Source organism: Corythoichthys intestinalis, chromosome 9 (genome assembly GCF_030265065.1).
Source record: "Corythoichthys intestinalis isolate RoL2023-P3 chromosome 9, ASM3026506v1, whole genome shotgun sequence".
Classification (NCBI taxonomy): Eukaryota; Metazoa; Chordata; class Actinopteri; order Syngnathiformes; family Syngnathidae; genus Corythoichthys; species Corythoichthys intestinalis.
This window is the reverse complement of record NC_080403.1, coordinates 45,057,823-45,083,104: the sequence shown is the minus strand read 5'-3', so window position 1 is coordinate 45,083,104 and position 25,282 is coordinate 45,057,823. Positions and strand designations below refer to the sequence as shown.

Sequence of the window (25,282 nt, the reverse complement as noted above, 5' to 3'; positions counted from 1 at the left end):
CCGCTCATCTGCGTGGCTGTCGCGTGTTTGGCAGGGCTCGCGTGCGGCTGGATGTGATTGGGTGCACTCGGGTGGAGGGTCCCGGTGCCGGGACTGGCGGTGGGGCGGCGTAGGGTCGGTTGCCAACGGGCTTACACTCACAAGGGATTCACCCGATTATTGTGTTCTAGATCAGGAGTCCCCATCTGCCGGGCATTTGCTACCGGACCACATAGAAATAATAATTTAATAACGACCGCATTCTGGCTGAATTAACCCTGTGCCCCTGCTTAACACACCAATATCCCTGTCTACTCTAGATATAATACTACGGGATAGATTAGAATGTCGTCATAGAAATCCATTGATTGGACTGCTAGCAGTACATCTTGTTTGAGTATATAATATATCTATGTGCGCTTGTCCTCTATAATAACGTATTGCTAGACCGCGGGCGCTGCACATTTGTTACCGGAAATAATTAGCCCCCACACGAGCGATGATGACTGGAAAACAGACGTCTGTGGAGATATTTTTAACGGCGAAAAGGGCACCTGACGAGCCTACGACCTCGAAGACCCACAAACTGCGAAGGAGTGGATTCGTGACCCGTTTGTGAATAAACCGAGTTTGTGAATAAACTGATCAGATAAATTCGAGCATGTCTGTGCAACAGGAAGATCAACTTGTAGAGATCGCAAATGACGGCGACCTTGTTAAACGTACATCTGAGACAACAACTCTACCGAGGTTCTGGATTAAAGTCATTCTGGAATATCCTGACATTGCTACAAGAGCATTGAAAACCTTGCTACAATTTCCAACATCGTATCTTTCTGAAGGGGGCTTCTTAACTAATGTTTAACGACAAGGCGAAGTCGTTAATGGTGAGAGCGGTGTGCATTTGTTGTGTGCAGCTTACATGGCAGGATGTATCTGTAACTTTTCTACAAGTCCTTTCATGATCAAACGTAAATTAATATTCCTTTCTTTCAAGAAAGTTTGTAGTGTTTACTTTGGAATCACTGCATTTGCGCTCATTTTCCAGGTATGTTTAACGTTACGCGCATGCTCAGAACTGCATCGTTGCAATTTTTGATGGGTTGCAAAATTTGTCAGAACACCAGTTCGTGAAAGAAAGACCCAAATAACACTGGTCCGTGGTGCAAAAAAAGTTGGGGACCCCTGTTCTAGAACACAGAGCGATCTGTGTACACTCTACCCCTCCCCTTCTCTCCCGGGTCAACAGGCCCTCCACATGGTGTCAACCGGAAAGACATCTAGCTGACGATAGCACCAACATATTAATAGTTAGTGTAGGCGTTCAATGTATTTCTTGTTGTTGTTTGTGTTTCTTTTCTTTCTTTTTCTTTTTCCCATAACCCCTTCCTGTTTGTGGTTCTGTCATAATAAACAACATATGTTGAATGATCACAATGGGAGTAAGTCATATTCTCAATGTGAAACATTAAAACTAGAGATGATGCCGATCGATCGGGTCCGATCACGTCATTTTCAAAGTTTCGGAATCGGTAAAAAAATATCGGCCATGCCTTTTTTTTATTTATTTATTTTTTTTTTTTTATTAAATCGTTTTCTAATTGTATTTAATGTTACAGACATAATATGTTTAACTCTTCCAGAGTCTTTAGTTAAGGCTTAAGGTAGGGTTATCAAATTTATCCTAATAACTGCGGTAGTTAATTTTTTAAAAAATGTATCACGTTAAAATATTTAACGCAATTAATGCATGCGCTGCACGACCCACTCACGCATTGTCGCGCTCAATCTGTAATGGCGCGGTTTTACCTCTATAGAGAGATAAAAGGCAGCGTAAAATGAGTAGAGTGAATTTTGGCAGCCTTTGGAGCCTCTTTTTAATTGGCTAAAACCTTACAATCCCTCTCCCTACGATTAGACATATCATGGGAAGCAATGTGGGGAAACAAGGTAGCAATTGATCTTTATCTTAACACCTTATGTTATTTGCCAACGCAGAGAAGATATGTCAATTGGTAGCACTACGCACAGTCATGGTTCCACTTCCCATCATGCATTTGGGCATGACTACAGTATCATTTACTGAAAGCTCAACAAATACACGAGATGGCAATATTTAGTCACAATATACAAAGTCACAAGTCTTTCTATCTGTGGATCCCTCTCACAGAAAGAATGTTAATAATGTAAAAGCCATCTTGAGGATTTATTGTCATAATAAACAAATGCAGTACTTATGTACTGTATGTTGAATGTATATATTCGTCCGAGTTTTATTATTATTTTTTTTTTTTTTCTTAATGCATTGCCAAAATGTATATGAGCAGGAAAAATTATCGGGAATGATTGGAATTGAATCGGGAGCAAAAAAAAGCAATCGGATCGGGAAATATCGGTATCGGCAGATACTCAAACTAAAACGATCGGGATCGGATCGGGAGCAAAAAAACATGATCGGAACAACCCTAGAACCTTGTATAATACAAGCAGAATTTGAAGATTTGGTAAGCTGCCATCATCAGTATACATAATACACCAAAAAGGCTCAGTGGAAAATCAGTGCTTTTACCTAATTCAACCAGCATTCTAACTAGTAATTCAATTAATTTGCACATGTGGTCGCGCAGCAGTCAGAAGGGGACAATAATTTCACTAAAGTCTAGTCAGGACCTTATATAACTAGGAGTGTGAATATGCTCGAGAACCTGTCAGAACAAACACCAGGACTCTTGCAGCCCTCAACTGTGAACATCTCAACAAGTCTTTGAACTAGCAAGAATGTTTCATGTAGTTGTGTGGAAGATTCTACCATCACATGAATAGTCACAGACATATTGCTGTGCTCTGGTGAGACAGGGTTCTGGCTTCTTGATATTTTAATAGCACTTACGCCAATAAAAGGTTATGAGAGTTCTAGAGTTTGACTGCTAGTTCAAAAGTTACTTTCAATAAAGAAGAAAAGCTTTGTTAGTAATCAAAACAAAGCTCTTTGAGACTTAAAGTTGCTTTTTATTTGCAGATGTGAACGGATAAGATGATTTCACAAGGGAATAGAACAACTTGCTCTATTTGGTCAAAGGGACACTACAGTGGGTATTTGATGCTACAGAAAGTGAAAATGGAAGATAATAAAATCTATGCTCATCTCCTTTGTCTCTTAAATGATTAACCGTCTTCTGGGAATAGTCTTAACAAGATTTTGGACACTGGATTTTGTCGTCCATTCAGGGAAGCGGTCAGAGAATCAGCACCTCCAAATCTAAGACTATGGTCCTCAGCCGGGAAAAGGTGGAATGCCTCTCCGGGTCAGGGATGAGGTCCTTCCCCAAGTGGAGGACTTTAAGTATTTCAGAGTCTTGTTCATGAGTGAGGGAAAAATGGAATGGGAGATCGACAGGCGGATTGGTGCGGCATCTGCAGTGATGTGGACTCTGCATCTGTCCATTGTGGTGAAGAGTGAGCTTTAACGGTCGATATACTGTGCATTCCTACCTGTTTTCTGAAATTTCCAGGTTCGCGGTGAGTCAGCAACCAGGCACACTTTTCCTCAATAGACGATGTTTATTGATTAGAAAATGCAGAATAAATGAGATTTATTGATTACAATCCCACAAGAGCAAGCAACAAGCATCAAAAACAAGCATAACAAGGGTAACGATGACACTAGATTGAGTTTGTCAATCCCAGAATCCCGGCGCTACCGTTACAGTACAACCAGGTGTTCCTTAGCGATGAAAATCGCTTACCGTGACAAATGAGCGGGAGCCAACGCTCCGGTGAGTTCGAGTTTTTGTTTGATCTAATGTTTGTTTAATGCATTTGTAATTTAGTTTAGTTTATGTATATTTAGTTGTTGTTGTTTTTTTAATGGGAATGTGCGTTTGAACAAATTGTTAAGAGAATTGTAAAAAAAACATTGGCATTTTACAGCATTTAAACTAGTGGACTTTTGCTTTGTCGCACTTAGATCCTCATTTATTATTTTTTTTTTTTTTTTATACCGTTTGAGGCTCAGCTCAGGTATTTGAATATATTATGTACCTTATCAGATTACCTGATTAGTCGAACTAGCTAGTTCATCGATTAATCCACTACTAACATAATCGATTGCCGCAGCCCTAATATCAACCATGCAGTCAACAACCTCTAAAACGGAACGTAATCTGTTCTGAGATTGTGGTGAACCGCTGATTTGTTTTAATTCAAAATTATTTGAAAGTAAGAGAGAAAATAAAGCTATATCACTATTCTTCTCAACATCATCACCTTTATTAAATGGGTTGCTAACGTAATAGCTAACATGACATTTTAGAGGGAAAATGACAAGCAGTACTCAATCTGGACATTTAGGGATGTACGTAGTTCCCATGTGGTGTACTCACTTTTGTTGCCAGGGGTTTAGATATTAATGGCTATATTTTGAGTTATTTTGAGGGGAAAATAAATGAACTCTATTATATAAACTGCACACAGACTACTTTTCATTGTGTCAAAGTATCATTTTGTCCGTGTTGTCCCATGAAAAGATATACTTAAATATCTGCAGAAATGCGAGAGATGTACTATATTTGCCATAAACTAGTTAAGACTGAGCCAATAGTGCCTCTGCTGGTCGCGTCCAAGTAATGTTCTTTGTTTTCTCACAATTGCTTCAAGACATTATGAATCAAAATTCAATCAAAGTCAGATTAGATAAACATAATCGAGGTAAAAGCAAAGCAATACAAACACACCCACAGACACAATACAGTGTAATCATAAAAGGGACTAAGTCAAATAGAAATGTAATTGCCTGACCTTGCTATACCTTCTAAGGAAAATCTACATACATCACTGTGCTGCAAATCCCTGGAGATTATAGCCAAATGTTTGATTTATGGTATTTGCCAGATTTATGGGGAAAGCGATTTAGAGAAAACGGAGAATTGTTATGCGAAGCTGTGCAGTCAAATTATCTTTAACATAAACCCTATATAGGAGCAATAGGAAGATTCTAGGTCAACAGTGTTGAGGTTTTCCCGTGAAAGCCTGTTTGTGCAAGAAAACATCCTAGTGATGGAAATGAGTGAAATTATGTGAGTGGTCTGAATCCTTCTTAATGTTTGTGGATGTCTATTTTGAGCGAGGTTCTAAGGGTCAATGGGGGATTTGAAAGTGTTTTTTTTTCCTCTGAAATACTTTTAAGCAGACGAGGACATTGTGTGAAAAAACAACTTATTCTTCTGTCACTTCATCATGTGACACTTTACTGATTCCAGCACTTTGGGGACAAACAACTTTCCAAGTCTCTTACTTAGGTCACTGCATTTCAATATTTCAGGCAGTTGACCCACTACCGTACAGCATTATCTCAGACAGGTGAAGAGATGATATGCAGGATTAAAATGCTATGACGCAGGAAGTAATCCAGACTCTTATGCAAAAGCACGGCGCCAGACAGATATCCAGAGCATCGGGAGGGCACTTTAATCTGCCAATAAATAGACAAGAGCTTTTAAAGCCATGACGGGAAAATAAATGGTGGCAGCCCAGCACTTCCAAAATCTTTTAAGTAAATCGTGACTCCCCTTTGTTGATTTATTAATAGTAGACACTCATCATATTTTCTATCAAATTGATTTTAGTCAAAAGGACTCCACTCTATTACAACTGCTACAATATTGTAGCTTCAACGATCACTAGGGATGGGAATCGAATCAGATTGCAATTCCGAACCGGTTCCTAGTGCTTCGAGGCCTCGACATCACAATGAAAAATCCTTAAGGATCACTTTAACGATTCCTAAAGACACGTACTGCGTCATCATGTGACGTGACGCGTCTTGTTGTCCAGACGCATCCTGGACGCATCAAACTAGCACGGCGCCAAGAACCACTCGCTCCACTTCACCAGGAAAGTGGGTGAAAATGAAAGGTTACGATGGTTTAGCACGAGCATTGCAGCCGTAAACATAACAATGACAACACGTAGGTTCAAACGCTCGAACGTGTGTCTTCACTTCACGAGGAAAAATAACAACAAAGCGACTTGCAGTCATTCAGGCATGAAAATCACTCACCTTTCGGCTAAATTTGCCATTTTGAAGTCAAAGAGGGTGACACACTTGAATTGTGTAGATCCGAGGAGAACATTTTTAAGAGGGGAGTCGTAATTCTATTTAACTAACTAACGGCATGTTTTATTAAAGTTGCTAAGCCTGTCGCGATAAATAAAAATGAGGGCGATAATTTTCACGGCTGCGTTTTATCAACGCGTGCGTGCATGCATACATTTGCGTGTGCTTGTCGATGACTATTAGACTCCAGTTCATTTCACAGATGTTTATTAGTAATCAAAACGCCGAAGAATTACAGTTCAGACATACAAAATAAGGAAACACGTGTATATTAAATGTATTATTTTAATTTATCAATGTATTATGTTAGCATTGCTACTAGCGATGTACCGATCGATCAGGATGCCGATCGATCGGGTCCGATCACGTCATTTTCAAAGTATCGGAATCGGCAAAAAAATATCGGCCATGCCTTTTTTTTACTATATATATATTTTTTTTAATTGAATTGTTTTCTAATTGTATTTAACGTTACAGACATAATATGTTACGCTCATCCAGAGTCTTTAGTTTAGGCTTAAGGTAGGGTTATCAAATTTATCCCGATAACGGCGGTAATTAATTTTTTTAAAAAATGTATCACGTTACAATATTTAACGCAATTAATGCATGCACTGCACCACCCACTCACACATTGTCGCGCTCAATCTGTAATGGCGCCGTTTTACCTATATAGAGAGATAAAAGGCAGCATAAAATGAGTAGAGTGAATTTTGGCAGCCTTTGGAGCCTTTTTTTAATTGGCTAAAGCCTTACAATCCCTCTCCCTACGATTAGAAATATCATGGGAAACAATGTGGGGAAGCAAGGTAGCAATTGATCTTTTTCTTAACACCTTATGTTATTTCCCAACACAGAGAATATATATGAATTGGGAGCACTACACACAGTCATGGTTCCACTTCCCATCATGCCTTTGGGCATGGTTACAGTATCATTTACTGAAAGCTCAACAAATACACCAGATGGCAATATTTAGTCACAATATACAAAGTCACATGTCTTTCTATCCGTGGATCCCTCTCACAGAAAGAATGTTAATAATGTAAATGCCATCTTGAGGATTTATTGTCATAATAAACAAATACAGTACTTATGTACTGTATATGAATGTATATATTCGTCAGAGTTTTATTCATTTTTTTTCTTAATGCATTGCCAAAATGTATATGATCGGGAAAAATTATTGGGAATTATTGGAATTGAATCGGGAGCAAAAAAAAAAAAAGCAATCAGATCGGGAAATATCGGGATCGGCAGATACTCAAACTTAAACGATCGGGATCGGATCGGGAGAAAAAAAACATGATCGGAACAACCCTAATTGCTACATTGAGACTAATGGGGAAAAACAGACAACCTACTTTAGCCTCCTATAAAACACTGGCAGTCTTTTCCAAAACGCAAACTTGCGGTTAAAAGGTGACACTTCAAACATTAAAAATCGCTGGTTACCATCATTTGCAAATGAAAAAACTGAGAAAAACTTTGAGTGACGGTGACACCACAAGCAATGACGAAAAGTGATTTTTTGCGGAGTGTGAAGTTGTTAGCGGTTTAACGAACGTACTTCCGGTGTACATTTCAAAATAAAAGCATGCCACGTTTATATAAATAACGATTTCTGGAGTTAATCCCACATACTTCAGAATTAATACTGTAATATGTAAATACTATAATACTACAGAATTCAGATTCTACACTAAGAATAGCTTTAAAATGACACCCTTTTTGGAAAATGTGATTGGCAATGAATATTATAATTATTATAATACTATTATACAGTATATAGTAGTATACTATAATAATAATGCTACATTTTTTTTTAAGAATTGTTTTGAATAATGTTGGAAAAGCGAAGTCAGTGTTCTGAATCTGTTTACATTCCATTCGTTTGCACTAGTTAATGCTATGAGCATTTGACCTCATTTTTTATGTGTGATTAATTATTGTTGTTTACATGTTTATTTGTACTTCAATAAAGAATTTAAGTGTTCCAAAATGTTTTTGTGAATTAATAAGCGTCAACAAAAATTTCATTGCTAAATTAGTAACAAACAAAAAAAAAAATATATATATATATAAAATATATATATATTTTTATATATATATATATATATATATATATATATATATAAATAAATATATATATAAATAATATAAATAAATATATATAATAATTATATATATATATATAAAAATATATATATATATATATATATATATATATATTTTTTTTTTTTTTTTTTTTTTTATTAGTCGACTAATTGTAAAAATAGTCGGCTGACTAATCAGGAGAAAATTAGTCGTTTGGGACAGCCCTACCGGAACATATTTCCTCCACACCCTTGTCACCTTTTTAACCCCTGACCCATTTTCATGCCTGGTCATTGTAAGATGGAGATAACTGCGTTGTGAGGGAATACGACCAATATGCCAATATATATCAATATTTTTTATTTATATTAGAAAAATGTTTCAGTAAAATGTTACACATTCTTATGTATTTGCCACATATTGCCACGGTTAACATTGAGGCTTTGGGCCTCTTTCGACCTTGTTGTGAGTTTGTAAGGTTGTGACTTCTGATTAAACAAACTCAATGCCAATCAAAACGTTTGTTGTTCTTTTTCCCCAAATTAGAATCGATAAGAGAATCGATAAAGAACCGAATCGTTAAGCAATATCGATAATGGAATCGGAATCGTAAAAATACTATCAATTCCCATCCCTAACGATCACAAATGTTTACCTAACCCATTTCCATTATGTCGTATTTGGGTCATTTTTTATAGGGTGCCATTTGTGTCCCTAAAATAAATGAAGCTGTGTTTTCACTAAAGTTGGGCAAATACAGGTTGTCCCCGGGATAAGAATGAGTTCCGTTCCTACGCTGGTGACTTACCGAATTTCTGCGTAAATCGGAATTAACCCTTTAAGTACCCCTAAATCTCAAAATAACTATCCAAAAAGTCCAAAAGTATTGTATTTTGTTTAATGATGGAGGATACACTGCCATTTAGTGGCAGCGTTTGGTCTGGCTGGACTGTTGCCTTGTATGACTGAGAAGCTGAGAAGTTGTTTCAGCTAATACATATTTGTGTAAGCATTTGTAATTTATTTTACAGCTACAGTTTGTGAAGTTACAACAAAATTTACCATTTATTAATGACATCAGGTTGCAGTTTTATGAAGTACTTTCTATGTGGTCGATCATAACGTGTCCAGTATGTTATAGCTAAGTAGTCAAGATATTAATTAAATCGAATCTTTTCTAAACGTTTATTTGAAAAATTGTAGATTTATCATAAAGTATCTAAAGTCATGTTAGTTATTACGTTAGCAAAGCTAGCAGCACAAAATGTCCCCTCTGTTCGTGTCCACTCTGTTATGTCCAAATGGCACCCGATAAAAAAATGACCCATTTAATAAAGGTGATGATGTTGAGAAGAATCTTGATATCATTTTTTTTCTCTCTTACTTTCAAACAATTTTGAATTCAAACAAATCAGTGGTTCACCACAATCTCAGAACAGATTACGTTCCGTTTTAGAGGTTGTTGACTGCATGGTTGATATTAGGGCTACGGCAATCGATTATTTTAGCAGTGGACTAATCGATGAACTAGCTAGTTCGACTAATCAGGTAATCTGATAAGGTACATAATAAACACCTGAGCTGAGCCTCAAACGGTATAAAAAATTTTAAAAAATGAGGATCTAAGTGCGACAAAGCAAAAGTCCACTAGCTTAAATGCTGTAAAATGCTAAGGTTTTTTTTTTTTTTTTTTACAATGCTCTTAACAATTGGTTCAAACACACATTCCCACTTAAAAAAAAAATAATAATAAATATACCTAAATTAAACTAAATTACGAATGCATTAAACAAACATTAGCTCAAACAACAACTTAGCTTATGTTGATCTTAACAGGGAGCAGCTGGATTCAGCCATGTGAAATGAATTACTGTATTTTTCGGACTATAAGTCGCACCTGAGTATAAGTCGCAACAGCCATAAAATGCCCAACGAAGAGAAAAAAAACCCTATGTAAGTCGCACCGGAATATAAGTCGCATTTTGGGGGGAAATTTACTTGGTAAAATCCAACACATTGAACAGATATGTCATCTTGAAAGACAATTTAAAATTAAAATAAAATAGAGAACAACATGCTGAATAAGTGTGCAATATGATAATGTTACATGATGCATTAACAACGAAAGATATTAAGTTATTTAGATAACTATAGCATAAAGAACATGCTAACACGTTTAGCAAACCATCAGCGTCACTCCAAATTAACATGTGAGATGATATAATAATGTGTTAATAATTTCACACATAAGTCGCACCAGAGTATAAGTGGCACCCATATTCAGTGTTGCCACTAGAGGCCAGTATTTCCACCCAAATCAATAAAAACAAATGCAAACACTTTCAAAACAAATCATGACAACGCCACTTTAATTGAACGATTACTCGAAGTAGCAAAATTTAATTCGAATCTTTTTTCTAATCGAATTACTCGAGTTAATCGATTTATCATTGCAACACTAGTAAATATCAATGATTGCTCAGCCATGTTACAAAACAGAACTTTAGCTAAAACATTCCTTCTGCAATACATTTTATTTCCAAAAGCAATGAAATTACATTTAGCAAAATCAAATTTGATCGTATGAGACAAATTGTTGCGTTTGAATAAACTACAGATTAAAAAATGTTCCCTTCTTTTGTTTACTCTTTGAAGCTTCCTGCCACCTAGTAATAGCTTTTTAAATGAATATACGCAGGCAGATTGTGACCGCTCATCCTTTTTTTTCTTGCAAGTAACCATAGCAACCACTCTAGACGAGGCAAAAGGAACCCTTGGGGGAAAGACACGACATCATCTTCCACGGTTGTTCCGCTTTGAGAAATACAAGAAGACCCTACTGCTCAAGAAAGCCCTTCTGTCCATTTATTTATTAGAATTAATCTGGCTCAAACGTGCCTTAGCTTCCAAAAACTGAAGAGATATGATTATCAGCCGTCCAGCAGGTTGTACAACATTCCACAAGAGTATGATGGGAAAGGGTGAAAAAATACAAACAAACAAAAAACTATAGTTAAGGAAATTAGCTATGTAGAAAATCTTTTGTAATAGAGCAAGATTATGTCCTGAATCTTATTTATATGTTTTGAATGAGGACACCTGATTTAATGGCATCACATTGTTCAACAATAAGATATTTGTTCATTTGTCACATTATGAAAACAGGCGAGTCGTTCAACTAGTTCTGAAGCCATGATGCAGCGCGGGTGAAGAGGAAGCAGACTGGTGTGTTTGGTTCTACTACCAAACAGCTGTGTAGACACTGACCTGGGATGAATATTACTTGGGGGCGTTTGTCATATTAATAAGACAGCTCTTAGTAAACACAGACTTGAATCATGGTAGGAGATATTTTTTTGCAGCAGAATGTGTGTCAACAGCTTAGTTCTATCCCAAAACAAAGCTCCACATTTTGTAAATAAAACATGCCGATCCATATGAAAACAGACTTATGTAGCGTGTATGCTTCACAACAGAAGTACATTGTAGATGTTTGTGCATCTCACAGTGCAAATGTTACTGTATTTCTTGTCAGAATCCAGAAGATTCTATTCAGGATGTACAACAATTATCAATACACAGGTCAGGATATCATTCGAGGTCTACGAAAACAACTAGTTAACAGAAAAACTTTTTTTATTTTGATCCTTCTGCTGTGAATTGGAATGAGTTTATCATTAGTAGACATCCAATCCATTTGAAGTGACTTCAAACGGATTGGACGTGTATGGCCGTCAGTGGCAGCCAATGCCAGGCAATGAGTTCATTTCGGGGCATTTTACCTCCTTTCCTGTTGAGTTTCGGCCACTTCCGGTTGATTTTAGGGCATATATGTGTCACTTCCTATTAATTTTAGGGAATTTACTAGAGATAGAACAATTATCGTTCAGGTCGATTATCAGTGCCGATATTTGGAAATTTGACGTGTATTATTATTATTTTAGCAGTCGATTAATCGATGAACTATCATTAACCATGTTTGTCTTTGTTGTAAAGCACTTTGAGGGCCTTTCGGGGGTTTGTGAAGGGCTTTAGAAATAAATTTGATCGATCGATTTATTGTTCGAAAAATCGAGTAATCAGATAAGGAACATTAAAAATTAAGATACCAGAGCTGAGCCTCAAACGGTATTTAAAAAAATAAATAAATACTGTAAATGAGGTTCTATGTACAACAAAAAAACAATTGGCAAACTTACATAGCAAAAGTCCGCTAATTTAAATGCTATTAAATGCTAACTTCTTTTTACAATGCTCTTAACAAATGGTTCAGATACGTATTCCCACAAAAACGGCTACATATACCTGTAAACTAAATTACGAATGCATTAAAAAAAAAAAAAAAAACTCAAACAAAAACTGGATTCAGCCATGTGAAAAGAGGCAGACTAGAGGGCAGTATATTCACCCAAATCAATAAATTATTATTATTAATTAGGGTTGTTCCGATCATGTTTTTTTGCTCCTGATCCGATCCCGATCGTTTTAGTTTGAGTATCTGCCAATTCCGATATTTTTTTATTTAATTTAATTTATTCGAGTTACATTTGAGATGCAATTGTTGACTGTCTTCAACAATATACATCGAAAATAAAGATATTGATTGACTGAAAATTGTTCAAGATTAGGTGAAATGTCTTGTTTTCTCATGTATATTTATAATTGCTCTTCACCTAAAAATATATTTGTTTTATCCGAGTACACGATTAATCGATAGAATTTTCAGTCGATTACTCGATTACTAAAATATTCAATAGCTGCAGCCCTAGCCTATACAAAGCTAGAATTCTGCTCAAAAAGTAGCGGGTATTTAAAGATAATCCAACAACAATTTGCCTTTCAGACCACGCATATTGGTCAGCTTTCTTTCTGAAAGAAGGAAGAAAAAAGAAGTCCTGTGCTAAAGAGAAAAGCAATCCCAATGATAAAGATTTTAACATGCATTTTACAAGATTTTAACATGTATTTTACAAATGAAATGCCTCAATGAATCTTTTTTTTTTCTTATGAACGGTTTTCAAAAGCTTTATTGGTGGATTTTCTCAAGTTAAAGCACCACACAGAAATTAATAAATTTAATTGTGTAAGCAGGATCTGTGTATTATTCCTATTATTTAATTTCAGGTGTTTTAGCTCATTTCAATTTATTTTATTTAAATGGGATATTATTTAATTATGCGTTTATATTTTACAAATGTGATGTAGTATTCATTTATATTGTATATCTTTAGTTCTTATGTGAATATTAGTTCCTACTTGTTTTGTTGTGGTAGGAGGGTTTTGTATTTAACACGGGGCCGTGTTGGTTATCATTATAGCAAAGAAGACAGCAGTAAATCAACAAAGACAAGTCAACTGTGCCCTGATCTACCACTCGAGATCTGATGGACTCAAAAAGTGAGGTTACGATTGCATATAAGTTCGAAAATCGACTGGATCCACCGTATTTTTACACGAGTGACTTCCGGTCTGCCCGATCCTAGCTACCGGTAGTAGTATTGACGCAGGAGGGTCGCGTCTCGCGTCAAATAATAAACTCTGCCGTTCTTTTCGCGTGCGTCGTGTTGAGCCGCTTCTGGGACGCGTCTAGCACGCGGCCGCACTGCGACTGGTGTGCATTGCCTGATTGACTTCAACGCCCGCGTTTCACTGCGTTCTCGTGGCGTTGATGTTTCTGGGTTATACTGTCCTACCATGTTGGTCCTCATTATGGTAGAGAAGACGGAGTAAATATAATCTACGCAAAGAAATTGTAACCCGATCTACTCACAGCCTCGAAAAGTAAGGGTTACATTACGTCAGAAACTCGCTCGGTACGCCTCCGTTCCGAACCGAACACCAAGTACCGAAACAGTTCAATACAAATACATGTACCGTTAATTCCTTATTGGTCACACCCCTAGATTCCTTCATCTGTCATATGCCATTCTTCATCTGCATTTTTTACCCTGACAATTTCATCAAGAAACACCCACAGGCTCGGCAGTTTGGTAACTGTATTTGTGTATATACTGTAATCAGATAAATGAAATAACAAAGTCAAGTAGGATTGTTTAGAACCGTATTTAGTTGAATGAATTGCGTTACTAAAAAGAATTACACTCATGGAAACCTCTTAACTTCAATAAATTACATGATTGCTTGTTGTTGAATCAGGATTACTAAAATAAAATTAAAAAAAAAAAAAAACAAGGAAGCCACTGAAGAGTCATAATAGAATATACAACAAACATACCACCACCCCAGAAAAACATGTTGGACAGGTTTTGGTTCAAATCAACAGTTGTTTATTACTACGGTTAATTATGCTGTATTAGATAAGAAACGGTGGGAACCTCTGATTACCTCACGATATGATTTGCTATACAAGGCTCATAATAACGACGATCTCACGATATGGAGATACAACAATTATCAATTATCGATACATGGGTCAGGAAATCATTCTACAACAGGGGTCGGCAACCTATGACAAGCGTGTCAGCACTGGCACGCCAAGGGTTAACCAGTGACACGCAAGCGCATGGCAAAAAAACAAGAAAAAAGCGCCTTTTTACCTGAAATTCAGACATTTTCTGTTGCGCGCCCTGTTATTTAAGCCACACACACATTCAAGGGAATTCCTGTGTAAAGAGACATGGGATTTACTCACGTCATTGCTTTCACGTTTAAAAAGATGTCCCGAGAATGGAGCGGGTTGGACGCTTTCACAGACTTGTCCCTTATTGCCCACTGGCGCTCACTGTGCGGGAAGGGCCGCTGGCGCGATTTTATAACCTCTGACATTACGTCATTTTTGGTAGGCATCGGCTGTCACAATGTTGGTCAAATCGTGTTTTATTCCAGAGTCAGCGTTCCCAACGTCGTAACTGCAGCCAATTCAATCTCATCAAGACTGTATTTAAGGGTGTTATTCCCCCACCAAGATCTGCACCCGCGGCTCCACTCGGGCTGGTATGGGGCTAGATCAGTCTTCTAGCCCAGTGCTTCTCAATTATTTTCTGCTACGCCCCCCCAAGCAAGACGTAAATGTTTCGCGCCCCCCCAAACTCTCTGCCGCCACTGTAAATAGTATTATTTGTCTATAAAATTACTATTATAAATACGCATCTGCCTAATATTGTGTCCTTTCTTTCTAATAAAGAAAAAAAGTAACATAGATCAACTTATAATAAAGTATAACTTTATTAACATTGTTAATAAATGTTTTGTTTGTAACAGAGAAGACTTGACGTGCATCAATTTGCCTGAATTTAAAAAAAAAAAAGTCACATTCAAACTGTAAAAATACACTCAAGGTACATTTTTGACCATTTGATACAGAAAAATAAAATGTAATAAAATCAGTAAATAATAACAAATTCAAATTGATTAGAAACATTCACTCATGAGGACAATATGCCAAAAAATTTGACCGAAAAAACAAAAATGAATAAAGGAAAAAAAGAGTGTCCTTGGACAGAAGGACAGTTTTTATTTTTGCTGCTCACACTCAGTATTACCTCCTTTGCAATGGTGTGGAGTCATTTTGCAATGAGCATGCTAACAATGCTCACTGGTTTACTGATATAACACTGACAAAGCAGGACGATTGTTGGCAATATTCGGCACGTTTTCGCTGAAAAACAATCAAGCGGCTTATCAATGAGATTGGGGTCGAATGTCTTTAAGTGGCGTCTTAATTGATTTGGCTTCTGGCGGTCCGCTATAATTATTTTTAGACACAGTAAACAGTCTTTCACACACATCACCCACAGTATTAAAAGTCAAAGCTAAAAGGCAAACGGCACGAACAAAGCGCATTCTCGGCGGCCGAGGTAGAACCGTAGGTGAGGGCGGTCGTCGTGACGATCCCAAGCCGAAAATGGTACTTATCGGGCGGCGGCGTGAGAACCGGTGTTCTGACAAAATTTGCAACCCATCAAAAATTGCTACCTTGCGGGTTTTGCGCATGCGCGTAACATTAAAAATGGCCGCGAATGCGGCGATTCCAAAGTAAACACTACAAACTTTCATAAAGAAAGGAATATTTACTTAATTTTCATCATGTAAAGACATGTACAAAAGTTCTCAGACACATCCTACCATGTTAGCTGCACACAGTAACTGCACTCCGCGCTCTCACTGCTAATAACTTTGCCGCGTCGTTAAGTATTAATTTAAGCCATTTTCGTGTTGCACATGTATGTTTATGATGTATCTAGTTTAGTTAGCACTTTGGATAACATTGAGAGTCCAATTGAACGTAAAAGAGGGGGTTTTCAGCGCCACAAAAGCTTTGGGAGCAAAATTTTATAAGGGAGCAAATTTTGACAGAACACCGGTCGGAAAACGGCGGCGGCGCACTGCTCTTCATATTTGTTTTCTGTGTGATGAGTGCTCTTCCTTAGTTCAAAAATACTGCACGCACTCTGAAAATGAGAGCGCCACTGCCACCCACTGAGTGGATGCGCAAGTACACTTTATTCCAGTACGGCAGGAAAAAACAAAAAAAAGCATGTTCCCCGAGGTCACACGCGCCCCCCCTGGCATCGCTCTGCGCCCCCCCAGGGGAGCGCGCCCCACTATTTGAGAAGTACTGTTCTAGCCCCACACGCTCGCGCCTTCCGTGGGCACCACGAGAGCGAGCCTCTCTCTCCCCGGGGAAAGGCTCGCTCCTCGCGGCTCCACCCGGGCCCGCGCCCGAGCCTTTCGTGCGCACCGCAAGAGCCAGCCTCCCGGGGGCCGCGGCGGCTCCACCCGGGCCCGTGCCTCTCCCCGGGGAGAACAAGTGTCAAACGTCATTACGAGACAAAACATGAAAATTTATTCAAGGATGAGTCTGACAAGGCAGAGACATTAAAACGTGCTGTGTCCAGGTACAGTAAACAAACACACCCTGAAAACCTTTGTCACTGCTAAAAACACCGCCACCGAAGCAAGCTATCACTTTGCTCACTGCATTGCAAAGCAAGGAAAACCTGATGAAAAAAAGAAAAACTGATGGCGAATTTATCAAAGAGGCGATCTTGTCAAGCTCAGAGGTTTTTGTTGATGGCTTGACTAACAAAGAGACACTAACAAAAAAAAAAAAAAAAGGATAAGCAGCTGAAAGTCACAAAGTACAACCCCGAAATACGAGCTTAGCCAAGGAAAACAGGGCCAGGGATCACATTAAGGTAGGCATCTTTTATCTTTGTAATATAAAAGAATATCTAAAATGCTGCATATAATTTACTGTTTAAGTTGATAGTGAACAACTAGCTAGTGAACTGTTGCACTTATTTTCAAGTTTTGACATTTTCTACAATATGCATTTATTTTTTGTTAATTGAAAAAGAATGGTAGTTATACGATTTCAATATATGTTCATGTTGTTTTCTTTGGGGTAAAATTACAGCTCTGTTGGATATAAAAAATTGGATTTACGTCATTAATCTCGGTGTGGCACACTGATTGACAAGAAAATTTGAAAGTGGCACTCCACACCAAAAAAGGTTGCTGACCCCTGTTCTACAACATAAAATATATAGATTTTTTGGACACTTCCTGATGCTTTTGGAGCATTTCCTGTTGATTTGGCGGCATGTATGTGTCACTTCCTGCTAATTTTGAGTTACTGAATGGGAAATGACCCGAGAATGTCCCCAAATGAATAGGATGTGACTCAAAATCAACAGGAGGTTACCTGCAGATGCCCTTAAATGAACTTGAAACATAAGTATGAGCATGTGAATGCTCCGTTTCAGTGCCATTGACGGCACTAGACATCTAAACAATCTTAAACCCTCCCAGTCGATGTGGATTGGACATCTAGTCCCGTCAATGAGCTAACACAGAGAGTATTCTATTGAAAGATTTTGGTAGCAAACTGTTGGTTCTTTTTTTTCTCGAGCAGTGACACCTTTTTAAAAGTATATATCGATTCTTGGAAGGAGCACATCGATAACTTTTTGGGATACAAAGTATGCGAATACATCACCAGTTCGATAACTTGTCACACCCCTATTTGATAATGATAATCAACATTTAAAACAAATGCTTAATGACATCCGTTATCAATCAATATCCTTAAGATTAAAATCTATAACTAAAAAAATTAACTACAATCGACCCGAGGGATTAAACCAGAAAAAATAGGCTGCCTCATAGGAATCAAATGACAACCTCTAGGACAACCACACCGAACAGGTGCGCTGGCTTTATCTTTTTACTGTTGAGCTGAATGAATACTGCACGGACAAGGCAGGGCAACGCCACAAACAGGTTGACAAAACAGAGAAAACAATGAACAAAGAAATGTGTGTTACAGATACTCACCATACCTTCAATACTTTTTCATGCACACTCAGTCATGCAAACACACAGAGGCTTCACAAGTTAAAACCTGCTGGGAGTGGGTGTAAAGGAGCTGCTGCAGCATTAGGCATGGTAGAACAGTGACTCTCTTGCTGCTTTTCTAAAATGACACAACAGGCAGAGCCAAGAAGCCAGTCACCCCAATAAAGAGGGAAACACTGCTCAAATTCAAACATTCCGACCCGCTTCAGTCACCTTTAACGATGAAGAATTGTACGTGCCCAATCTGATGTGTGCAAGCGTCATTTTACGGTTGCAACATGTTGAAAGTGGCAATGAGATATGAGCAATGGTCTTATAATGTAGAGAAAAAACAACCTTGAACGGTGAAGACAATCTCATGTGATGTTAGTCTGATATTTTTAAGACAATGCCTGACAATACTGACAGTGTAAACACGAGTATGAACGATTGCCTGTCTATACATGCTTTGGCACCTAGTTAGTCCACAAAGCTTTGTAGGTAAATGCTGAAATGAAGTGAACCACCATTAAAAAAAAAATTTAAAAAAATAAAAACAGCAAGCGAGTCTTCGCTGTACACCAAGTGAGTGACCAATGAAAATCTACTCGTACGCTGAAAAATAAAAAATGTGTATCAAGTTTTGCGGTCCCACATACCAGTGGCAATTGCTCTAAGACTGCAAGTGATGTTCATCTTCCCCCAAAACATCAAAAAAATAAGTGACAAAAAATGTATACTGTTGTGTTTACATTAGAGATGCACGATAATATCGGTCACCGATAATTATCGGCCGATAATGGCAATTATGACGTCACACAGATAATCCAGATAAAACGAAATTCAACCGATAATGCAATCCAATGATTACAGTATATACTTGATTTAGCCTTCAAATGTGCGCAATCAACAGTTTTGTCCAATTCTGCTAATTTTAAGGAGGTGTTGTTTTTTTTTAATTGAATTTATTGTCATTGTCATCATCATCATCATCACATTGCAGTGTAGTAATGTGATATGTTATGATATGTTAGGAATGGCTTACTTTTAAAGGCATTTTTGTGCAACTTGGGTGTTTACTCTCTAAGTAATTGTTGCAACAGCTTACCATTACACAATGTCATTGCCATTTTTTAGATGGCATTTACTACTTGTTCACATTTGATGTGGAAAAAAATAGCACTAAATTACATTTTGCACAGTAACATTTTATCTTTGTATACTTTAACATTTTACATACATATTTGAATAGAATTATCGGCGTGACATTATCGGTTATCGGGTGGAAGGGGCAGGAAATTATCGGTTATCGATATTGGTTGAAAAATGTATTATCGTGCATTCCTAGTTTACATGTCATTGACTAAATATGCGATACAACAACACAACATTGACTAAATATGCAATACAACACACTCAACTTTGTTCAAAATTAACTTCTTATCACTGGTTACGATGTGGCTCCCTCTTCATTTATTCGCGCAGCTTCACAATCCTTTAAACAGTGTGGACACGGTGCGTCTCCAGAGTTGAGAGTGCATTGTTCCACTACAGCGAAATGAGACAAGTCATTGGCTAAAGGCTGGGTTTATCCCGCCCATCGGACGCTGTGCATCTGTGGGAGTCATCTTCATAGGCTATGGGCACTATGGGCAACGAGCGGGGCTCAGCTGGCCCAGACGCTCTGCTTCCCTGCATGATTTTTTTAGCATGATTGTCGGAGGCTGAATCCCTTTTTGATTGACAGCGAAATAAGTGAATCAGTGATCTTGTTGTATTAACATCCGTGGAACGCATTTTTCAATTTTCACTCCGTGACCCTCGTGAGGAAAAAGCGGCATGGAAAATGAATGAATGAATGAATGTTCTGAGTTGAACTGGAGACTTTCTTCATCATCCTAGCAACACTTGCTATAAGGGGTGTGACAATATATCAAAATATATCGTGGTACTTTACATCCCAAAAGGTTATCGATACGCTCATGCCAAGAATCGAGATATCGTTTTGAAAAGGTATCGATGTTTAAAAAAAATAAAATAAAATAAAAAAATAAAGGAACCAACAAGTTGCTACCAAAATGTTACTACATAATAGTATTTCAGTTAACTCAATGGCAGCCATTGACAGTCACTTTTTCCGATTTCTGTTCATTTTAGGGCATTTACAGATAACTTCCTTTTGAGTTTGAGTCACTGCCTATTCATTTGTGGGATTCCCGGCTCACTTCCTGTTCTGTAACCCAAAATCAACAGGAAGTGCCCATAAAATGCCCCCAAATCAACAGGAAGTGACTGAAAATCAACAGGTAATGAGCTAAAATGGCCCAAAATCACCTCCTTGCCTGGCATTAATTGGCTGCCACTGATGTCTATAGAAGTGGGAGGGGCCTGTTTGAAGTGGGAGGGGTTCATTTGCTGCCACCCTCCCAGTTCAAATGGACTGGACATAAACGTACAGCAGAAGGATGAATGTAGCTTGTTTTTTCTGTTTATTAGTTATTTTGTAGTATGATTTCCTGACCAATGTATCGATAATAGCTGTATTGCTATATCGTGAGATCATCGTTAGCGTGAGCTTCATATCGGAAATCGTATCGTATCGTGAGGTACCAAGAGGTTCCCACCCCTACTTGCTATGTTAAAAACGACTAGCGAGAAACTGAGCTTCTATTTCTGTTATTTCTGTTTTTTTTTTGTTTGTTTTTTTTTTAGCTGCTTGTTTGGAGACTTGACTTCTCGCACTCTAGTTTCTTTCCTTATAGAGCAGCGAGTGCCGCTGAGCCCTTCCACCGTCACAAAGCACTCATAGGCGAAAGCACTTAAAGCTTCCCTTCATTGAAAGACCAGCATCCGCCAGTGGATACAATAACTGTAGAACTGTACTAAACACAAAAAAGTCACGATTTTCAACCAAGAAGTGTACACACGAAAAGGGGAAACGGGTGATTATGAATTACAACAGGGGTGTCAAAGATACAGCCCGCAAGCTGGAAGTGGCAGACCATGGGGTGCAACACAACATGCAACACCGAGGGGTGCTGAATAACCCAAAAACGTTGCTCACACAACATAATTAACTACGTATTTACATTTTTTTATGTAGCTCATTCATACTGTGCAAGTGTACATACATATTACATACTTCAGAATATATTGACAGGACACGGGGCGGTGACACTGCACCACGCCTCCGGGTAGGGGGCCATCAAGAGAAGTTATTCTCAAACACACACACACGCAGCGATCTAACGTCAGATTTAGGATGAAAAAGTACGAAAGCTGTACCGCATACAAACAGGAAGGATTGTGTCAGGAGTGATTTGTTCGAGGATACAAGGTAATTATTAGATTTTTCGTACCATGCATGCATTTTGAAATGTTGTGGGGAAAAAAAAAAACAATGGGGGAAATTAGAGGTGCACAATAAGTATCGGTCCGATAATAGGAATTATGACGTCATCCCAATAAATCCGATAACAATATATGTTATCGGGCCTATTAATAATATTTTTGGCACGGTTTGGATTGGGTTGTGTGCGTTTGTTTCTACTCCTGTTTTGCTAGTATGCAAAGTTTTACTGTTCTAGAGGCCGTATTTTTCCTTCACTGACTTATAAACCTTACTGTGGCAATTAGCAAATGTTTGCATTTTACAGTGTTATGTTTACAAGTTTTTGAAAGGCCTTTTGGTTATTGATAGGCTTGCTGTTCTATAATTGCCAGGTTAAGAAAGTTCTTTCATGGACCAAAACGACAAGTCTCCTCTCCTGTTGCATCAAATGTTTTATCTGCTGATGGGTTTATGTTTGTTTTAGATCAGTGCGCATTGTTCAGGGGAACACATCGTCAATGATACTGACTGATTGATTGTGATTGACTCAAATTATATTTATTTGATAATATTAATTTGGGCGCTTTATTTGAATTCAAAACTGTTCTTGTCTTTGTTTTTTTCATTATAATAATGTTCATGTCATTATGAAAGTTCTGGTTTGGTCAAAGGCAAATCTATGCTGAATCAACCACTAGTATTTTTGACCTACAGGTGTTCAAAAACTCAGGTGAATATACATTGAAAAATTATATATATATTATATATATATATTTATATATATATTATCGGTTATTGTATCGGTATCGGCCTTGAGGAGCAAGAAGTTATCGATATCGGTTTCAAAAAATGGATATCGTGCACCCCTAGGGGAAATTAGCACTACAGCATAGGCATCCTACGTCTCAATATTTATGTAAAATAAATGCTAACTGCCCGTTTTTTTTTTTTTTTTGCTTTTAACCAAAAATCGAGACTGTTTTACGTTCATATCTATAAAAATTCAAGGATTCAAGCATTTATTCACAAGAACGTTAAATGTAAAAAGCTCTTTGTGTTTCCACAGCTTTGACAGAGATAGGTCCCCTATGAATCAGCCCCGCGCCCGTGTCCTGTCATTATATCATGAAGTCTAGGCATATTATTATACTTTCATATTTTGATATTGGCACCTTAAAACCATAGATCTGTGTGATCAAGTGTGTGCACTACCACACCTGGTTCACTTTCATGTCTGCGGTTAAATTTGTTCATTCACCCGGACCCAGTCAAAATGGATTGGACGTCTAGTACCATCAATGTCAGTAAATGAGTTAACAAAGAAGCGACCTAAAAATTCCCCAAAGCCAGCAGGAAGTGAAACCAAATCAACAGGAAGTAATCTAGAAATGCCCCAAAATTAACAGGAAGTGTCCCGGAAGTGCCCCCAAAAAATCAACAGGAACTGATCCAAATTATATACAGGAAGTGACCCGTAAGTATCTTAAAATTACAACGACGTCAATAGCAGACAGTGAGTTAACTTATTCGGCCAAAATTAAACTGGCACATTCCCACATTAGTTCTAATTGCCAAAAATGTGGCCCAAAATGAGTGACACCTCTGAATTAGAGGGTTGTTGACAGTTTGAGAAACTGTTGCCAATGACGAATTGCTCTATTGACTGCAGCTAAACTACAGCTTACAGGTAAGTAATATTGTAAAATATTGTACAATGCAGAGTTTTAACTTGATGATGTGAATGGTTGCAGTCAATTCATCTCAACTCACTTACAATACAAGCACTTTGGCAAACAGTGAGCAACTCCTGAAGAAAAGAGGCTTAGGGCTGCTCAACGCTAAAACAAGTTAAAGTTTACTGTCAAACTAACAACATAATAGTGAATTACACCTTCTGTAATTAAACAAGCCTTGCTCAGCCTTTCAGCCAACTTGCTAATTAGCTGGAACAGATTAATGGAATTTCCATAATGGTTATTCTGAGTCTGCGTTTCAGACTGGCTGTTAAATCTGCTCACCAGTGATTCAAATTTTGAATCAGAGCTCAACTAGTGGCCGACGCCCAGCGGTCATCACTCATGAAGACTAGACGCAGTTCAGTTCAGTAGGTTTTGTAAGGGAAAGATCCCTGCAATATGATAAATGGTACACAAAACTGGAAGGATGGATGTTTAACATCCTAAACAATAGCACTAAGTTGCAACACATTGTTGTCTGCCGCAGCTATTTGCAAGTATCCATTACATGCTGGGTGTAAATGACAGAGCAGTTACGTATCATTATGACCCATGTTGCATCATGACCTCATTTTTAACCAAAAGGCATTGCGGAATTTTCCAAATAGTAGTCTACACGAGTGCATGGAATAAAGTCAGTAGGTACTAGGCCTTTTGATGCCTCTGCTTGTGACCTTTCGTCCTCGCCGTCCATCAAAGAGTCTGCCTCATGCCTCCCTCTGATCATCTCTCTAAAGGAAGACTTGTGAGCAAACTAGAGGGAAGCAATGCATCGACTGCAGACGCTGACACGATGAAACCACATTTTTCCATTGATTTGCATGAGAAGCTTGCAAGCCAGGCTGGCACGTGGTTATAGTGCAGCCTCCACCACCCCCACCTTACCAAAGTGGACAGGCAAACATCTGGATAAATACCCAGGAAAAATGCTCTGTCCCCTGCAGAGAGCAGTCTCACCTCCCTGCTGACTGCTTGGCCAGCGAGGAGACAAATGCAGCTGCAAGGACATCCACTAAACGTTCATGTTGATGCAGACCATTTTTCCCTCTATCTCAAAAACGCACACACACACTGCCTTATGAATGATCTAAAAAAAAAAAAAAATCAATGAAATCATTCGCATTAAAACATGAGCATTTACATGCAGTCCTCCCAGTGTTAATAAATTGGACGTCTATTGTTGTCAATGGCATCCAGTTAGTTAATTAAATCACTACATCAGCATCATGAAAAGCAATGATATGGTACATTCGTTTCCATTCTTTTCATACATAGCCCATTTTGCAACGCATGAGCCTAAATTAAATAATATACAACACACGCATGTATTTTCACACTCAAGCACAGAATGACATTTAGGAATGCATGATTCGTCCACCCTGTTGGTGCATGCAGTCCAGCGGTTCTCGTCAGGAGGGGTGAAAAATCATGCGTAAAAGAAGGCGTGCCGTTTAGCGCAGCAGTCTTACCTGAAGCGAGGCGAATCCTTGATACATTCTTCAAAGTCCACCGTCATTTTTGCGTCTTCGTCGTGTATTCCTAACTCAGTGTGCCAGTGTCATCGCCCGCAGCGGGTTGTCGCTATTAACCGAGGTCGATGACTGGTCGTGTCCCTCACGCGCGGCAGTTCCGTCGTAGCCTCTTCCCAGTGGCACCCTGACACCAAAAAGACGAACGGAGTATGCTGGAACCGAATTACTACAACCAGTCAGAGAGGAGGAGTAG

The 25,282-nt window shown here is 38.2% G+C and overlaps 1 protein-coding gene across 1 annotated transcript in view; it reads right to left on the bottom strand.

Moving 5' to 3' along the window:
• Nucleotides 1-25,282, bottom strand: part of acap3b (ArfGAP with coiled-coil, ankyrin repeat and PH domains 3b) — a 163,585-nt gene extending 138,303 nt beyond the window's left edge. Inside the window, exon 1 of the mRNA XM_057845912.1 lies at nt 25,027-25,282. Within this exon, the coding sequence (XP_057701895.1) occupies nt 25,027-25,073 (47 nt within the window). The 5' untranslated portion in view covers nt 25,074-25,282. The remainder of the gene's footprint in view (nt 1-25,026) is intronic.